The sequence below is a fragment of the Mesocricetus auratus genome, unplaced genomic scaffold, assembly GCF_017639785.1.
Source record: "Mesocricetus auratus isolate SY011 unplaced genomic scaffold, BCM_Maur_2.0 Super-Scaffold_15014, whole genome shotgun sequence".
In the NCBI taxonomy this organism is placed as follows: domain Eukaryota; kingdom Metazoa; phylum Chordata; class Mammalia; order Rodentia; family Cricetidae; genus Mesocricetus; species Mesocricetus auratus.
Genome location: NW_024429186.1, coordinates 8025726 through 8045273, shown reverse-complemented (window position 1 = coordinate 8045273; position 19548 = coordinate 8025726). Strand labels below are relative to the sequence as shown.

Sequence of the window (19548 nt, the reverse complement as noted above, 5' to 3'; positions counted from 1 at the left end):
AAGTTGTGTGCAAACCCTGCAGAGCTAACATGACGGATGGTCTCAGTACTCAGCACAAACCATCTACAGTTCCCAAACTTGGTCAATGCAGCCCGGCCACACGCCGGACTTGATTTCAAGGTCTGTGCGGGTTCTCCTACAGTTCAACATGCAGACTTCCTTTCAAACACAGTACGATAGGATACCTCATGAAATGAGACACAACCATTAAAACTCTTCACACCAGTTTAAAAAAATTAGTATTTTATTGAGAATTCTTCTCTAAGAGTGATGTAAATTTTCAGGCCATCAACAAGAGCTACTACAGTAGAAATAAACAATGGTAAGCAGAGGAAATGAAATGGGCACTAATTCATAGCAATGTGCGTTTTAAGTTACATCACAACCAACCGCCACCACGACACTATTGGAGAAAGACTAACCAATGGTGGGTTATTATACTGAAGAACAGCACCAAGAGGACAACTATTGACCTACACTCCAAGTAAGTTTTCCGCATAATCTACAGCAAAATTGACAGCCAAAGACTGTCAACCTTTGACGTTCCAGTGACAACAAAGAGCTGTGTCTAGGGACACTGGACAATGACAATGGCAATCCTGAAATTCTAATCATTACCCTCGGAGAGGGGTGTACAGCACTCTACCACCACCTCGGCGACCACATGACCACAGGCACTCTAGACGCATTTCTACTCTGGTTCCGTGTTCACTCTAAGTCAGCTGAGAGCAGAAGATAGCCTCAGTCCTTAGAGGGAAAAACCAAGTGTTAGTTATACATACACATGCATGTGCAACGTACGCATGCATACACTGTATGTACAGACACGCATACACATATAATGACCCTATACAAATATCAGCAATGGGGTCCCAGAAAAAGTGGTGAGCAGGAGAGAGCAGCAGCAGCTGAACGGGGCTCAGCGGAGCGAAGGAAGCCGGGGTCAGATGGCGTCAGAGGGAGGTGCAGTCCACGTCAGACCGGATGTCTGTCTGCCTGCACCCTCACTGGACGCAGTCACAAGACAAGGGCTTTATAACGGAAAACACTTTGTCACTGGAGCGGCCAGAAAAGCTTTTCACTGGCTTTCAATTCTTTAAACCAATGTAAAGACTTCACAGCTAAGGATATAGCCGTGGTGGAGTACTTCCCCCACATCCCCACCTCTGAACACAACATAAATGTCATCAACTGATTAAGTCCTCTAACTCAAGTAAAAATTAAAGGTATAAAGATCAAGTTTAATAATTCATGTTAATAACCAGAAATTACTGATGGTTCTAAGAGAAATTATTAATCAAAACCAGCTTTTTAACCGCCATTCCAGAGGCAGAAGCAACCCTGGTCTACTACCAAGTCACACACTGTAATCCCAGCACTCGGGAAGCAGAAGCAGGCGGCTCTCTGTGAGTTCCAGGCCAGCCTGGTCCACAGAGTGAGTTCCAGGAGTCCCAAGACTGATTCACAGAGAAACCCTGTCTCGAAAAGAAACAAAAAAAAAAGAAGGGGAAGAAGAGGATGAAGAGGAGAACCCCCATACACACACACACACACAAATCAGGAGTGGAGAGACGGCTCTGCCCTGGACAAACCTGTCCTTTGATCCCCAGAGTCATGAAGGAAGGAAAGAACCATGGCATCTGTGTGTACACACACACACACACACACACACACACACACACACACACACACACACACACACACACACACACACACACACACACACACACACACACACCCGGGGCTGGAGAGATGGTCTGGTGGTTAAGAGCACTGGCTGCTCTTCTAGAGGCCTCGAGTTCAATTCCCAGCATCCACATGAAAGTTCACAACTGTTTGTAACACCAGTTCCAGGGATCTGATGCACGTCTCTGGCTTCTGCAGGCACCAGGTACATACTGGCAAAACACCCACACATAAAATAAATACATGCTTTTAAATCATAGTGCAATAAATTTTAAATCCTATTCTTCAAAGCATAAACTTAACAGGCTCACTACATGATCATACGTAAAATGGCATTTTAGGGTTTAAAGCTGGGAGTGAGTCAATAGCGCTATGCATGATAACATAACAATGAAAGTTGTCACAAGCAAAAACCAAATCCTCTAAATGTTTCCAATAACCATACACTACCACCAACTTCTCATAAAAAGTCTGAACTATGAAAGATATTTTAACATGCTGGAGAGATGGCTCGGCCATTAAGGGCTAGTCTCACAAGACAATGAATACATTTTAATATTTCAAATATTCCAAAATAATATTCAACTCTAAGAGAAACTGTCTAGAATGTGTTTAAAAATCTAAAAGGGAAAACTTCATAGTAATATAACGAGGAAAGAGATATTTTTTATGGATTATCATTTTGTATCATTTAAACTTATATAGCTATGAGTTCAAATTATTTTCATAATTTAAAAAATAAAGCAGGGGCTGGAGATATAGCTCAGAGGTTAAGAGCACTGACTGCTCTTCCAGAAGTCTTGAGTTCAATTCCCAGCAACCACATGGTGGCTCACAATCATCTGTGATGAGATCTGGCGCCCTCTGATGGCCTGCAGGCAGACATGCAGGCAGAATACTGTGTATATATAATGGCTCAGTGGCAAAGGATATATCACTAGGCCTGAGAACCTGAGTTAGAGTCCCCATGACCTACATGGTGAAAGGAGAGAAGCAACTTCAGCAAGTTGTCCTGACCTCCACACGCACACGGAGGCATGTGAATGGCCACACACACACAAAATAAGTAAAGGAAGGCATAGCAACAGGTAACTATAGTCCCAGACTTAGAAGGTTGAGATAAAGAGCATTTCCATCTCCAGTTCAAGACCAGTCTGAACAAAGCAAGTCCCCATTCTCTTCCTTGTCACAAAAGTAAACAACCCTTCTGAAACAGTACTTGCCTAATGCAGTTTCTATGTCCTATGCTCCAATACTGTGGTGCTTGGTAAGAGGCAGTCCTAAACCAAACTGGTGACTGGACCATCTGTGAAACCTTCTACCAACTAGGGAAGAGGCCTGGTGATGTGATCCCAGCACTCAGGAGGCAGAGGCAGGTGGATCTCTGTGAGTTCAAGGTCAGCCTGGTTTACAAAGCTGGTTTACAGAGTTCCAGGACAGCAAGGGCTACACAAAGAAACCCTGTCTCGAAAAAACAAAACGAGAAAAAGAAAAAGAAACCCTGTCTCAAAAACAAAACAAGGGGGTAGGGTTAGTGAGAAAGATCTGAAGAGGAATTAAAACAACCACAAACCTACTAACAACATGACAGGCTGAATGTAGAGACAGTGGTAACTCTCTGGCAAAAATCACTGTGCTGCTCATTGCTGAGCCCAAACTGGAGACCCAGATCAGGAGCAAACAGCAGCGATGGTATAAGCAGACAGAGGGACGTTACCCAGCAGCAGGAAGAAACCATCATGACTCCACTCAACAACACTGACAGATTACAGTCACTCTGACTTACAATCACTTCAGTTTTGTTTGGCTTTGTCTTTAGGGGAAGGCTCCACATGCAGGCCACACCCAACTACAATTACTTTTTAAAAATATATTTATTGTTGTTGTTGCTATTATTATGGATTTTCAAGGCAGGGTTTCTCTTGTGTAGTCCTGGCTGTCCGGGAACTAGCTCTGTAGACCAGGTCGGTCTCGAACTCATGAAGATTCACCTGCCTCTGCCTCCCAAGTGCTGAGATTAAAAGTGTGCACCACTACCGCCCAGCTAAATATATTTATTTTTATTTTGAGTATTTTGCCTGCATGCTTGTCTGTTCTGTATGCCACATACACGTTTGGTGCCTGCAGGAATTTTGAACAGGGGATTGGATCCCCTGAAACTGGTGTTGCAAATGGTTGTGAACCACTGTGTGGGTGCCAGAAATTGAACCCTGGTCCTCTGCAAGTGCAGTGAGTATTCTTAACCACTGAGTTTTCTTCAGTTTTAAAACTCTGTGTGTGTGTGTGTATGTGTGTGTGTATGAGAGAGACAGACAGACAGACAGACTGACAGACTGACAGCCTTGCACACATACTTACAGAGTCTTCCTTGACTGTTCTTTCTCTCCACTTCCATACTGAGGCAGCCTCTCACCTGAACCTACCTGAACCCTGAATTTGCCCACACAGCTAGTCTAGCCAGTATCACTGAATGCGGCATCATCATGGGTTCTGGGATCTGAACTCCAATCCTCACACCTGCATACCAAGCACTCTAACCACTGAGCAATCTCCGCAGCTCTGCCATTACTTCTTATTGTGGTAAATGTATCTACCAGGCCAGGTGGTGGAACCCTATTCATAAGCTCAGCAATTGGGAGGCTAAGGAGAAGGATGGAGGGCTCTGGGCAAGCCTGGGCTATACTTTAGACCCTGTCCCTATCTCCAAAAACCTATTGATGTCACATGCCCGTCAACCACTTTTAAGATTAACCAAGAAAAACAAGCAGGAACACAAACTGTTAGGGGGGAAATAAAAGAGCCGGTGCCACTGCAGACAGAAGAGGACGGGGTAGGGAGGGCACTGTCACTGCAGACAGAAGAGGACGGGGTAGGGAGGGCGCTGTCACTGCAGACAGAAGAGGACGGGGTAAGGAGGGCGCTGTCACTGCAGACAGGAAGATGACGGGGTAGGGAGGGCGCTGTCACTGCAGACAGGAAGATGACAGGGTAGGGAGGGCACTGTCACTGCAGACAGAGAGAGGACGGGGTAGGGAGGGCGCTGTCACTGCAGACAGGAAGAGGACGGGGTAGGGAGGGCGCTGTCACTGCAGACAGGAAGAGGACGGGGTAGGGAGGGCGCTGTCACTGCAGACAGAGAGAGGACGGGGTAGGGCCGGTGTTAAGTGCTTTTGCACAAGATCCTGGACTCCATCCCCAGCACAGGGAAGAGGCAGAGAAAGAGAGCTAAGGAATAGTATAAACACCCGTGCACCAAAAACGTCTGATAGCCAGATGAAATGGACAAGTTCCTTAAAAGGTACTATCAAAATTGGCCAAAGAAGAAACGGAAATGTGAATATAAATACAAAGACTGAGTGAGCAATCAAAAAATTGCCACAAAAGGCCAGGCCCAATCACACCACAGGCGCATCTCCCAAATGCTTAAAGCGTCAACACAGGTAGAGCCCCAGTGAACAAAGCTGTGTGCTTCCTCCAGGACTGATGACTGGAGCTCAAGCACCAGCTCGCACGGTGGAAGAGGAGGACTTGCTCCCACAAGCTGTCCCTAACCTCCATCGCACAAGTACACACACACACACACACACACACACACACACACACACACACACACACACAAATGTTAACTACATTAAAAAGAATACCAATTCTTCCAACTCATCAAGAAGGAAATGCTTCCTAAGTTGTTGTTTGGGTCCAACACTGGCCCTTACAAACCAAATGTGGAAACCAGACCTGCTATCTCTTATGAACACAGACGTAAAACTTCTCAACAAAACACAGCACCAACAACATGGCGCCAACACAGAACATGAGGGGCACCCAGCGAGACGTCCCCAGACGTAAGATCGGCTGTGCTTACAGTGGGAGGTATAACTGAACAGATGAGAAAAGGAAAGCTGAGAACGATCGCAGTCGATGAAGAAAACGCACAAGACAAAACGCAACCCGTCATCACACACTCTGCACATGCTCACACCCTGATGCAGGACAGCCCTGAAACCTGAGCTGACAGCAACTTACTGGGGAGGGCTGCACGCTGCCCTCCATCAGGACTGACAAGGGCGGGAACACTCCTGCTGCTTCTACTTCACAGCAGAAAGGAAAGAGGGAAGGAAAGAGGGAAGGAAAGGGAAAAAGGGAAGGAAAGGAAAGGGGGAAAGGAAAGAAAGGGGAAACAGGAAAGGGGAAGGAGCAAGAATGGGTGCAAAACTTTGTGACTTTAGATTTGGCAAGGACTTCTTAGTTGTGAAACCAAAAGCAACTAAAGAAAAAACAGACTGAGCTTCATCTGTATTAACCTTTGTGCTTCAAGAGACGCCATGGAGAAGGCAAACTGAGCCCCGAAACAGGGAGCAAACCATGCACTTGCTATATGTATATTATAAATGACTCAAAACTCAACAATGAAAAGGAAACTGATCCAATTTTAAATACAGAGAACCTGAACATAAAAAGACAGACGGACAAATAGCCAACAGAAGAGGAAAAAACATTCAACATCATAAGCCACTAATGAGAAGCACATCAAATCAACAATGAGGACCTGCCCATGCCAACAAGCAGCGTAGAGTCAGACGCCAGGCATGCAGGAGGACGGAGACTCGGGCAGGCCCATGCTGCTGGCAGCGGCTGTGGAGAACAATCTGGTCCTTCCTCAAAACACCAAAAACAGAGCTGCCATCCCACAACCCAAGAGAAATGAAAACATGTCCACACAAGAACTGTGTACCAGTATTACAAAATTACTCCTAACAGCAAACAGAAACTCAACTGTCCACCAACTGATGAACAGATAAACAGAACGTAGATTCTCTGTCCGATGGAGAAGAGGTCAGAGAGGAAGGGGAAGGAAGGAATAGACACCACAGCATGGGGGGAGCCCAGAAAACACGCCAGCGAAGGGCCAGGCCAGTCAGTCTTGGTTAACTCACCCTGTACTGAGGAAGATGAAGCAGGAGATTCACCCAGAGTTTAGTATCAGCCTGAAACATAGAGTAAGCCTCTGTGGGGGTGGGGGAGTAAACACAAAATAGCATAAGTAAATGTGTAAGGAAATAGCTCGATGACCCCTTAGAGTTAAGGTGGCAGGAGACCAGTTGGGGGCAATCAGCTCATGAAGTTTCCCTGTGAGGCAGTGGAACATTCCGCAGGTACGTGGACAGTTACAACTAAGAAACCACTGAGCTGTACACCTGGGATTATTTGGGTTTTCTGGTGCATGCTTGTGTGGTATATGTGAATCCCATGTGTAAGCAAGTGGGGACCAGGGGTCAGAGGTCTCTCACAACCTGGAACTCACCATCAAGTGTCCCCACGCCAGCCTCCCAATCCTCCACTTTCCATCTCCCAGCTCTGAGATTAAAGATGTGCACCACCCTACCCAGGGAGGGAAGGAGGGAGGGAGAGAGGGAGGGAGGGAGGGAGGGAGGGAGGGAGGGAGGAGGGAGGGAGGGAGGGAGGGAGGGAGGGAGGGAGGGAGGAGGATACCAACTCAGGTCTGTGGCACTTCATCCAATCAGCCACCTCCCAAGTTGAATTATAAAATTTAAACAGATAAAGAAGGTGCCCATAGCTCATACCTCAAAAAACAAAAAAGCAAGCAAACAAACTGTTACTAAGGATCCAGGCATTATATAAGGCACAAGTCTGTAATCCCTGCACTAAGGAAGCCAAGGCAGGGTCACGGAGGGCAGCCTAGGTGCACACTGAGACCCTATTTCAAACACACACAAAGATGAAGAAAAGGAAGAAACCTTTTCCTCTAAAATGAACCATCAGCCGTATGAGTCAATTTAAAATTATCTCGTATTTATAGTAGGCTTCCAGTTTTAATTGAAAATACTCTTAAAATATTTCACAAGGGCTATCTAAACTTCATGAACATAAACCTTGTTTCTTACAAAAATAAATATTATGAAGGGAATGTATCTGGGTTTATCATTTTGGTCATATAAAGCTGTTCTGGTATCTGGTTTAAGAAGTACCTCAACACCATATCCAGCAAAGCTGAAGCAGCCTGTCCAGCAACGCGCCCGTCTGCTGCTCGCACAGCGAGTTTTCGAGCTTCCTCGAGGCTGTCCACACCAGCTTTAACTGTGTACTAGAAAGCTGCTTCGCTATACACTTAAGAGACTCAGCAGTCTGACGTCAAATACTCTGGGTCGAACACATCCACATGTGACTGAGCTGCAAAATTACTTCAAGGAGGGCATGGTGACTCTTAAACCCCAGCACTGGGAAGCAGAAGCAGGTGGACCTCTGTGAGTTAGAGGCAGCCTGGACTATATGGCAAGTTCCAGGCCAGCCAGGGATATACAGCAGGACCCTGTCTTAAAAAAAATAAAGTAACTTTAAGGATTGCTACCTATCCACCGTCATAAAACCAGCATCTTTCTCAACAGCAATCAATATGAAATGGTCTTTGGAATTAAAGATGTGGTGTATGCTAAACATACTCAGCCTACAGATTTATATTTTCTGAACAAGCAGGGAGCTCATTTATTTCAGCTCACTTCTTTTTTTTCTTTTCTTTTCTTTTTTTTTTTTTTTTGGTTTTTCGAGACAGGGTTTCTCTGTATTGTTTTGGAGGCTGTCCTGGAACTCACTCTGTAGACCAGGCTGGCCTCGAACTCACAGAGATCCGCCTGCCTCTGCCTCCCGAGTGCTGGGATCAAAGGCGTGCGCCGCCAACGCCCAGCTTTCAGCTCACTTCTTGTACTATCAAGGTGACACCAACAGAGCAGCCTCCCTCCCAAGAGTCATGGTTGTATGTAAGGGAGGTCTGTTTACCTTTGGTTTTACTTTTGCTGTTATGTTGTTTAAAAGTTTCTAGTGTGAGAATTTTCTTGTTGTCCTCTTGTTTATTTCCAAGTGATTTCGTCCTACCTTCCAGAAGCTCAGGCAGCAGACAAACTCCGCTCCACGCACCTCAAGACTGTGTATACATGCAGCTGCTTTGCCACAGACAGCACCCTTGAGGCCCTGCTCGCCTTCCCGGCCACCCCAGGGAGCAAGAACGGTCAGGTACAGCTTTCACCTACAGTCAGAGCACTGCATCCACCCCACGTGTGCAGGGACACAACACGGCGCTCCTTTCCCTACAGCGTGGGGTGACATGGCTGCCACGACAGCGCTGAGGAGCAATGGCAGAAGGCGGGACTGGCATCAGCCTATAGAAGCAGTCAGTCCTCAGTCTGTCCTACCCGCCATGCTCCTCCCAGGCTACCAGCTGCAGCCACCTGGCACTCTGAAACCGGAGAGAGTGCTACCTCAGAGCTGTGCAGGAGGGCCACCAGTCCACGAGCAGCCTGGACAACACAGTGACACAGGTCTTAGGAAGACAGGGAGGGAGGACAGGGATGGAGACGGCTCACTGGGGAAGTGTCTGCTGTGCAAGCATGAGGACCAGGCTCAGACCCCAGCACCACATAAGAACTGGCACTGGGGAAGTGGGGACAGGCACATCCCCAGAGCTACATGGCCAACTAGTCTAGCAGTTTGTGAGCTCCGGGTTAGGTAAAGAGACTGTTTCAAAAGATAAGGTAGAGAACAATAGAAAAAGACACCCAGTGTCTATCTGTGAATGCGCTCACACATGCACACCCACATACATACATGCACACAGGAGCACACACACGTATGTATACCACACAAGGAGAAACAAGAATGAAAAAGAAAATGTCTGAGCAACACAAATGTGTGCACACGTCAATAAAAACACAAAAATGTTTAAAGGATATTGCCTTCATAAGACAAAAACAAGATATCCTAAGAAAAACACTAAAGAACATGACCACCTAGACCTGAACGCTGACACCAGAGACAAGGACTCCGTAAGGACTGGAAGACACAACTGAAGCTCTTTACACTCAGGCGTCGCCCGTCTGAGTGAAGCACTCAATGGAGACTCCAGGAACAGAGTGACTGACAGTCGCTCACAATCGCAGGATCCAAGGCTCCCACCAGACAGCACATGACAGACTATATATTCCAGAAGCCTCGAGATCCAAACATCACATGACGGCCACAACATCAGTGGTCCTGACTTCTGGTTACCAGCAACAGAAGCAGCAATACAATTCTTCAAATAGCTCAGGGGACTCCCTTCCAACCTAGCTCCCTGTGTCCAGGCAAACTCTCATCCCAGCTGGGAAGGGAGGGGCATTTTTAGGCAGATCAGGCCTCAAACTTTTACCTCTAATGAACTCTCTCAGGAAGCTACTAGGGGGAAAAAAAGCCACTCACTTAAAGGGAGAGGACAGAATCCAGAAGGGAATGAAATGAAGGGGAAAGACAGCACTCCCCACTAAAGCCAGCTGTGTCAGAGCACTCAGGAAGCAACCACAGGAGAACACTGAAGTCTGAGGTCAGCCCGGGCAGGAATATCAAGTTCCAGGCCAATCTCAGACCTTCCCTCACCCCCATCCCCAAAGAGAAAAAGTCCAATAAAAATGAAAAGACTCGCCGGGCGTTGGTGGCGCACACCTTTAATCCCAGCACTCGGGAGGCAGAGGCAGGCGGATCTCTGTGAGTTCAAGGCCAGCCTGGTCTACAAGAGCGAGTTCCAGGACAGCCTCCAAAGCCACAGAGAAACCCTGTCTCGAAAAACCAAAAAAAAAAAAAAAAAAAAAAAAAAAAAAAGAAAAGACTCTATGGGCAGCAGCTCAGCAGTGACCTACAAAACATAAAATGAAGCGGGGAAACCTGGAAGGCTCTAGAAGTAAGAATGACAGACTAAGAGAACATGTGACTACACTGATGTTACGTTTATACACCTCATATGAAGCCAGGCATGGTGGCACACACCTGCAGTCCCAGCACGCAGGAGGCAGAGAAAACAGGATCTCTGTAAGTTCAAGGCCAGCCTGGTCTCCAGAGCCAGCTCAGGGACAGTTGGGACTACAAAGCAGGATCCTGTTTCTAGTAAATAAAATAAAATAAAAACCTAGTATGAAATTCAGGTCTATTCATTGACGCTCAAGCTAAAGGGCAGATAATTCCCACTGATCACATAAAAAACTCCATCTTAGTAAAGATGCCCAAATTAACCCTCCTCTCTATGGGTTAGCTGTGATAATGTGCACCTGATGGTAAGAATGGCAACGCTGAGTATCAACTAAGCCCAAGTATGCAGCGGTGTTTGGAAAGCCCGTCTCCAGGGCTGGAGGGAAGGAGTGCAGAGGAGCGGAGAGACCGCTGAGCGGCAGGCAGGTGATGCTCGAAGGGAGGCCGGGAGCAAGTGAGCCAGGGACCAGGGACTGCTACAAAGGCGGCCGGCCGCAGACAGACAGCCAAGGTGTAGTGTGACCCTAACTCATAAGCAGAAACAGGAGACAAAAGAATCTGAGGCAGCAAAGGGGCTGCTGGCTTATGTTTCAATTCCACAGCTCTACTTGGCTTCACGTAAAAGGACCCCACTGATAAAGGTAAATTTAGGTTAAAGAAAATCACTCCAGGGGGCTTAAACAGAAATGTTAACCTTAACTTCTAAAACCAGGATTACATGGATCTTTTAAGTCCATTTTAAACTGTAGCACTGGACTGGGTTTCGGGCAATTTAAAAGGCAACACCGGATGGGGGGAGAAGAGCAATGAAAGAGAGATCTTGATGGACAGAGTCACTATGGGGTTAGGGAGAAACCTGGTGCTGGGCTAACTCCCAAGAATCCCCAGCTAAGACTCCTAGCAATACTGGAGAGGACGCCTGGACTGGCCTAACCCTGTAGTCAGACTGGTGAATACCCCAGCTATCACCATAGAGTCTTCAACCAATAACTGATGGAACCAGAGGCTGAGATCCACAACCAGGCACCAGGCCGAGCTCCGGGAATCCATTCGGAGAGAGGGAGGAGGGAACCCATGAGCAAGGGAGGTCAGGATCGTGGGAACTCACCAACTCTAGACCTACAACTTGTGGAGACTCCAGGGGACCCAACTGGACCCTCCGTATGTGGGAGACAGTTGTGAAGCTTGGGCTATCTGAGGGGCCCCTGGCAGGAGGATCCAGACACAAACCTGGCACATGAGTGAGCTTGTTGGAGCCCATTCCTTAGGGTGGGATGCCACGCTCAGCCTCAGTGCATGGGAGAGGGGCTTGGCCCTGCCCCAACCTACTGTGCCAGACTTTGTTGACTCCTCACGGGAGCCCTTACCTGTGAGGAGGAGTGGACTGGAGCTGGGCTGGGGGGGGGAGGGAGCACTGTGGTTGGAGTGTGCAATGGAATTTAGAAGAAGAAATATGAAAAGGAAACTTGTGGAGCGCTGCGATGAGAAAAAGCACTGAACTGAGAATCAGAGAGTGCAGCTGATCACGCAGGCTCTCAGCATGGGAAAAGCACCACTTGCATCTAGGTTGAGAGCTTAGCTAGGCCAGTGCTAAAGGGAGCCCAAAGGAAAAGCCAAAAGCCAAGCAGAACCAGGAGGCCCGAGGATGACTGGCCCTGAGGAAGTCACGCAGGACTAGACTCTGCCTCAGAATGACAGGAAATGTCTACCACTGGCTTACTCAAAGAGAGTAGCATGGGATGGGGCGAGGCCAGCATCTCAAACCCTACTCTGGGGCCACGGGAATCCCGGGTTTGATGAGGTTAGGGACCAACAGAGAGGGAGAAGCATCACAAGTTATGCAACTGGGCTCCAATGCAGGACAGAACTTGAATAAAATAATTCGAAATTTCTGAACTTTTAACACACCCCTAAGGACGGCGGCAAAAAGCAATCCAAAAGTTCCCTATAATATTTTTTGGACAACGGTCATCTAAAAACAACTGTCAATTACCCACCAGCCAATGAAATGAACCAAAACACAGACTGTTTAAAATCAAACTCAAGGGTAACCTATACCTCATATATTGTTTGTACATACAAGAGGTTTTTCTGATAGTGTGTTGGCTGTCCTGGATCAAGTTCTGTAAACCAGGCTGGCCTCAAACTAAGAGATACACCTGTCTCTGCCTACCAAATGCTTAGATTAAAGGTGTGTGCCACCACTGCCCAGTTTTTTCTGGTAGATTTTAAATCCAAACAAATTGTGAAAGAATTACTATGAGGAGGCTATAGCCCCTCCCCAAAAAGGAATGAGGACTGTCATAAATGCATCACACAGCTGGGCGTTGGTGGCGCACGCCTCTAATCCCAGCACTCAGGAGGCAGAGGCAGGCAGATCTCTGTGAGTTCCAGGACAGCCTCCAAAACAATACAGAGAAACCCTGTCTCGGGGGGGGAAAAAAAAGCATCACACTGCCAAAACACCGAGGGACAGTCTTCCCCATCTTCACTGCTAAAGACAGGTACAAGATCTCACGCACACCTCTTGGGAGCCTGTTGTTACACAGTACCCTAGGAATCCAGAATAAAACCTCAGTAAGAGCTGAGCATGGTGACCCACGCCTGCAATCCAGCATGGAGAAAGGCAAGAGATTAAGAGTCCAAGGCCATCCTTGGCAGAACTCCAGGCCAGCTGAGTTACATAAAACCCTGTCTCAAAACAAACAAACAAACAAACAAACAAAGTTAGAAATGACTAAGGGCCAGTGAGGGTAGGTAAAGGTACTTGCCACAAAGCCAGATGATCTTATATTTAATCCCCAGGGCCCTTCTGTGGGGAGAGATACAGAGTTCACAGGTCATCCTTTGAATTCCTCACAAGCACTGTGGCCTAGGTACATACACTCACCCAATCACACACAAAATAACATCTTTAAAAATAAATAAATAATATAGGATCAAAGTGGGACAGTCCCAAGGTGTGTCTTGTCACAAATTCAGGTAAGACTATGTGGTTGTGCTGTTTCAGTGTTTAAAAGCTCTTTTTTGTTTTTTTCTTTTTTGACCCAGGGTCTCACACAGCCCTGGCTGATCTTGAACTCACTATGTGGCCAAGAATGACCTTGAATTCTGACCTTCCTTTCTCTACCTCCTCAGCACCAGGTTTACAGGCAGCACCACCACGCCAAGTTTATACGCAATACTAGCAACAGAAGACAGGATTTCGTACACGCTAGGCAAATACTCTACCAACTTAGCCAAACCCCTATTCAGTTTTTGAATTCTTTTTTTTTTTTCCTTTTTCTTTTGGTTTTTCGAGGCAGGGTTTCTCTGGCATTGGAGGCTGTCCTGGAACTCACTCTTGTAGACCAGGCTGGCCTTGAACTCAGAGATCCGCCTGCCTCTGCCTCCCGAGTGCTGGGATTAGAGGCGTGCGCCACCACCGCCCGGCTGACCTTCTCCTGCACTGGATCATCGTAGCCATCCTGCACCGTTTGGACCGAGTAGTGTTGCCCACTGGCCAGTTGATCATACGTGTCTGCTGTCCAGATAGGAAACTTGGGCACCCGGTTCCCCAACAAGGGGCTGACAAGAGGCAGTAGGACCTGCCTGCCAGCTCTGCCGTGGGCTCAGTTACCTGACTCACACTTGAGGACTGTGCCCTAAACAGGGCACAAATATCTCAACAGTGGTCCAAGCAGTGGTACCCTGGCTGTGAACAACTCGACTCTGATGCTGTGTGTCTGAAGAGGTAACACAGACACTGACTGGGAAGCATGAAGAGGAACCAAGTAGGCCTGACCCTGTTGATGTTTAACTGTTTCCACTACCCTGTCTCATGCCTTGAACTCAGTGTCAATATGCACTTCAAGGAGCTATTTATAAAATCGAAATGATGCTAGCCTATTTTTTATCATGCAATTCCAGAATTTTCTTCCAATTTGTATCTCATTGAAGAATTTCTTAATCTCTTATTTTAAAAAGTATTTTTTCTGGATGAAACAAAAAGAAACATTACAATTTTAGCCAGGCAATAGTGGTACAAACCTTTAACCCCAGCACTTGGGAGGCAGAGGCAGGAGGATCTCTGAGTTCGAGGCCAGCCTGATCAACAGAGTGACTTCCAGGGCTACACAGAGAAACCCTGTCTTAGAAAAAAACATTTATATATTTATTTTATTTTATTAATGTTTTTGGTTTTTCAAGACAGGATTTCTCTGTACTGTTTTGGAGGCTGTCCTGGTACTCACTCTGTGGACCAAGCTGACCTTGAACTCACAGAGATCCTCCTGCCTCTGCCTCCCGAGTGCTGGGATTAAAGGTGTGCACCACCAATACCCCACCGAAATTTTTTTTTCATATTCCACCGTTGTGAGATACTTATACACTGTGTGAAAATGTATTGCTGTGATTGATGTAGTAAAAAGGGGAAAAGCCAATAGCAAGGCAGGAGGTATAGGCAGGACTTGGGGCAGAGGAGAGGGAGGGAGGGGGAGAAGGAGAGGGCATGGAACATGCAGAATGAAAAAAAGTAAAAAGCCATGAGGCAAACGTAGGTTAATATAAATGGGTTAATTTAAGCTGTAAGATATAGACAGTAGAAGGAGCCTAAGCCAAGGCTGAGCTTTCATAACCAAAAAAAAGTCTCCAAGTGTTATGTGGCAGCTGGTTGACAGGACAAAGACCAGTCACATCCCACAAACACCTTATTCACAGAATCTTAGGTTATCAGGTTCTGAGGGGCTTGGCACCGTCAGGTCTCACTAACACGGTGGTCACACTGGGCTGGGCATCCCCACGCTGCTCAACAAAAGAGAAAACCACTAGGTGGGGTGGACGAGATGCCTGCATCAAGCCCGGCTCCCTGACTTCAGCCCCAGGACCCTCGTGGTGGAGAGCTGATGCCTGCCAGGCGACCTGACCTCCACGCATGCACCACGGTGCGTATTTCTCTGTGCACACACGATTTTTTTGGGGGGGGGGGGAGGATTTTACGAAACAGGGTTTCTCTGTATTGTTTTGGAGGCTGTCGGTCCAGCCCGGCCTCGAACTCACAGAGATCCACCTGCCTCTGCCTCCTGAATGCTGGGATTAAAGGCGTGCGTACCACTGCCCGGCGCACACAGGATTTAAAAGCAAAGTTTTGGGGGACTTGTTTATTTTTAATCTTAAAGGGGCGTGAGAGATGACTCAAAGGTTAAGAGCACTGGCTGCTCTCCCAGAGGATTAAGGTTCAACTCCCAGTACCCACAGGACAGCTCACAACTATCTGTAAATCCAGTCCCAGGGGAAAGGGGAGTTTGACGCCCTCTTCTGACCTCTAAGGGCTCTGCATGCATGTGGTGCATACACACGTATGAGCCAAACACCCATACATTTTTAACATACTTTAAGAAGGGGAGGATTAATTAAAGACATAACAGTCGCTTTCTGGGTGTGGTAGTGCACGCCTTTAATCCTAGCACTCAAGAGGAAGAGGCAGGCAGAGTTCAAGGCCAGCCTGGTCTACACATCGAAACCCTGTCTTGTAAAGCCAAAAGGAAAGAAAAGAAGAAGAAAAAAGAAAAACTGCAAGGAATTAACTAACCAGAAGGGTAAAAGATTAGCTCTATTTACTAAGAGGTAGCACACGGCAAGAGAAGATGCCTGACAGGGAACTGGGAAGCCATGACACCTGTCTCCTGGCCCACAAGCCACACAGTGAGGCTAGCTGGGATTCCAAACAACAGCTCCTTCAACAGCCACCCTGGACTGACGTGAAAACACACTTTTATATAACAAAGAGGAAAGACCGCACCACAGTGGCCACGGACAGCCAGGAATAATCTTTAAATTTTAAAAGCTTTGTATCACTTTTATTCCCCTAATTTCCTCAGAGGTTTCCTTTACGTTTCTTAAGGGCCGAGTCAGCTGTTTACCGAGTCTCAAGAATCCTATCTACCTGCCACTAGATACTCTTGTGTGGTGGAGACTGGCTTGGCTCTCTGCATTTTCTATGTATCAGAGACCTCGAAACAGGCAGAATGGAGAACCCCAAATCTCAACAAGCTGGGTGCTTCCTGAACCAGAGCCCCTCCACTGTGGAGTTAGGGGACCTACCAGAATTCTAGAACAGTCTTACTAGGAAGGCCATTCTTTGCCTTGTCACCAACACACCAGACAACGACTGCACGTGTGCTTTTACTGGTGACACACCACTTCAATGTCACATCAGTGCACACAGGAACACACATAAGGGTACATGCACTCTAAACCACGGTACTACTTCATTAAAAGTGCACCTCGTATTTAATATGCCATTCTGTTCTACAATTTGGTTTCTGTTGTTGTTTATGGGACAGTCTTTCAGGTAGCCCATGCTGGCTTCAAACTCACAACATAGCTGAGGCTGACCTTCAAGTCCTCATCCTCCTGTCTCTGCTTCCCAAATGCTGGGGTCACTGGTGTGCCATCACGCCCAAGGTTTGCTCCTCATTAAAGCTTACACCGCTGCGGGAACTAAGCAGGTAATTCATTTGTAATCACAATTTCCAAGGGCCAAAACATAATTTTAAAACTATGCTTACATTATAGCACACAGCTTCTGTTTAGATTTGGAAAGGTCAGATCTTACAAAACCTGTCCTCTTCACATGCCAAGGAGAGCTTCCTCCCGGAAAGTCCGGAGCATCCAGCCTTCCGGCCCATCCCCACCAAGTACTGTGGGAGTCCCAGGCCAGAGGACACCTGGACCACACCTCACCCGTGAAACCAGCTTCCCTTTGCTGTCTCCTCTCTTACTCGCATTACTCACATGCTATGCACCCAGCTGAACCTGACCGTGGACCTGCCTGGATGTCAAGATCCAGTGCTCAGGAAAGAACGGCAAATGCAAGACTGAGAGGTCTCAGACTGCAGCATGCACTAGAGACCTCGCTTTCAAAGCAACCCTGAAGTCAGTTAATCATCCAACTGGAAATCATGTCACTGACAAAGGTCCCCCCGAAAGACAGCATCTCGACCCTCTGTGTGACAACAGCAGAGGCCCCACAGAGTGTCCTGAGGCAGGGTCCCTCCTCCAGCTGCTCTCACGCACAGGCAGTAACGCCTCACCTTGCTGGATAGCATCCAGACGGACGCCCTCTAAAGATGATAGCAATTCACGTTCTAAGCAGAATTCTAGATCCCAGTCACCACTGTGAAGAGTGGGGAGCCTCCATGTGGAACACATTTGTTTCCTCGTGTAAATATCAGCCTTATCAGCCCCCAAGATTAGAAATGGCTGGTTCAAACTGCACAGTCCTAGCCCCATGACGAAAGCAACCCGAGGGTAAGATTTACGAGTCTGACCTGAACCTAAGCCTCACTTCCTCCTCCTGTCAGTCCTTGTGGGGAAACTGAGGGTCTGGAGGGGAAATGACTGTAAGGGAGGGAGGTTTGAAGTAAGTGTCTCTAACCTATCTTGGGAACGCCTATCAATAAACAACTTAACCAAGCATCGGTCCTAATGAAGCACCATCGGCTATCCGACGACCTATGATCACTGCGTCCAATCCCTAAATGAACCGAATACCAAGGTCAGATGAAGAAAAGTTTTTAAGTGACAGTTCCAGTTGCCCCACCACCATCAATATCACAGGAGTCTGACACGATTTTAATTCGGGGATGAGGGGGTATCTATTTGCTCTTGCACGGTGTGTCTGAAATAAAGCTTTTAGCATTAAAATTCGCTTGGAGGTGCTAAAGAAGAGGGGATGCTCAGGGCCTGCACAAGGGGATGTGGACAGGCTGTCACCTGGGTGGAGCCCTCGGGGCTGGGCAGTGGGGCGCGGCACTCCAAGGCCCACCGGGCGGGGGCGGGAGCTGAGCATAGATGCAAAAGGCACAGGGGCTGCCCTCCCACCGGACAGGGCATAGGGCTGGGGGGGCAACTCCAGGCCCGACTCTGGACCCCAAAGGCTAGTCCCGGGCGGAGGCAGGGCGGATGTCCCAGGGAGCGCTGCAGGAAATGATATCCAGACTCGGAGGGTGGGTCTAGGAAGCGGCCAGGGCGATGGCCGGGAGTGGGGGGAGTGCGAACGGAGGATGTGGCTCGGGAGCGCAGGACCAGGGAGGCCCGGCGCGGGTACGAGGAGCGAAAAGCGCCGAGGGGCGGGCGGCACCGTACTCACCCCACTCGAGGAACTCCGCCACATACTTGTCGCGGCGCAGCGCCGAGTGGCTGCACTCGGTGTAGAGGCACACCAGCACGTCCAGCAGCGTCTCCACGCTCAGGGCGCTCTCGTTGCGCCACGGCCCGTCCAGGAGCAGCTGCTCCAGCTTCTTGAGCCGCACCTTGGCCGACATGGTTCCGCGCGGCCCGCTCCCCACGCGCCGGCCTCTCGCCGCCCGTGCGCCCCGGCGTCAGGGCCAGCACTCCCCGGCCCAGCGGCCGCGCGCCCCGGCGTCCAGTAGCCGCGAAGTCCTGGTCGTCGCAGCCGGGCCTAGGCCGACATCTTGGGCTCCGTCCCGGCGGCACCGAGTCTGGGGCACCGGGCCCCGCGGGTCCATGGGCCGGTCTCCTCCCCTAGGCGCCGCCCGCACGCCCGCACGCCGTCCCCGCCCTCAGCCGCCTGGCCGCGCCCTCGCGCGCGCCCCGTCGTCGACCCGGACCGCGGCGGAGCCGAGCGCAGCACAAACCCGGCCGGCGCCCGAGCCCCGACCTCAGCCCGGCCGGCCGCCCAGCCCGCGACCTGCAAGCCAACCAGGGCGCGGCCAGCAGCGCGCAGCCAACCACCGCGGGGCCGACCGCCGCCGCGCTGACCTCAGCGCGACGCCCCGCCCTCGGCCCGCGGCTCTTTGGGCCTCGCGGTTCGCCGTAGGGACGGTGTGGGGCGGGGTGCCGAGTGCGAAACCGAGATTGCGGGTGGCGCAGGCGCACAGGAGCCCGGGCGGGGCGCCGAGCGGGTGATCCCTGGATCCCGTAGCTCCGCTCTCTGTCCCGGGGCTTCCGGACCGACCCTCGTGGTCTGGCGAGGCGGCGGCCTGGCGCGGCCCCGGGAGCAGCTCCGCCGGGTCTCGGCTGCCGCGACCGAGCCCCGTGTCCGAGTGCGCACGCGGGACGCGGGCGGGGCAC

General features: G+C 49.2%; 1 protein-coding gene across 2 annotated transcripts in view; it reads right to left on the bottom strand.

Annotated features, from left to right (window-relative positions):
* Cdc42bpb (CDC42 binding protein kinase beta) overlaps nucleotides 1-19123 on the bottom strand; it is a 97056-nt gene extending 77933 nt beyond the window's left edge. The window contains exon 1 of one of the 2 annotated variants that reach the window (XM_040742435.1): nucleotides 18605-19123. In XM_040742435.1, coding sequence (XP_040598369.1) covers nucleotides 18605-18779 — 175 coding nt within the window. In that variant the 5' untranslated portion in view covers nucleotides 18780-19123. The remainder of the gene's footprint in view (nucleotides 1-18604) is intronic. The other variant, XM_040742436.1, reaches the window with a different exon arrangement.
* Nucleotides 19124-19548: the final 425 nt, after the last annotated feature.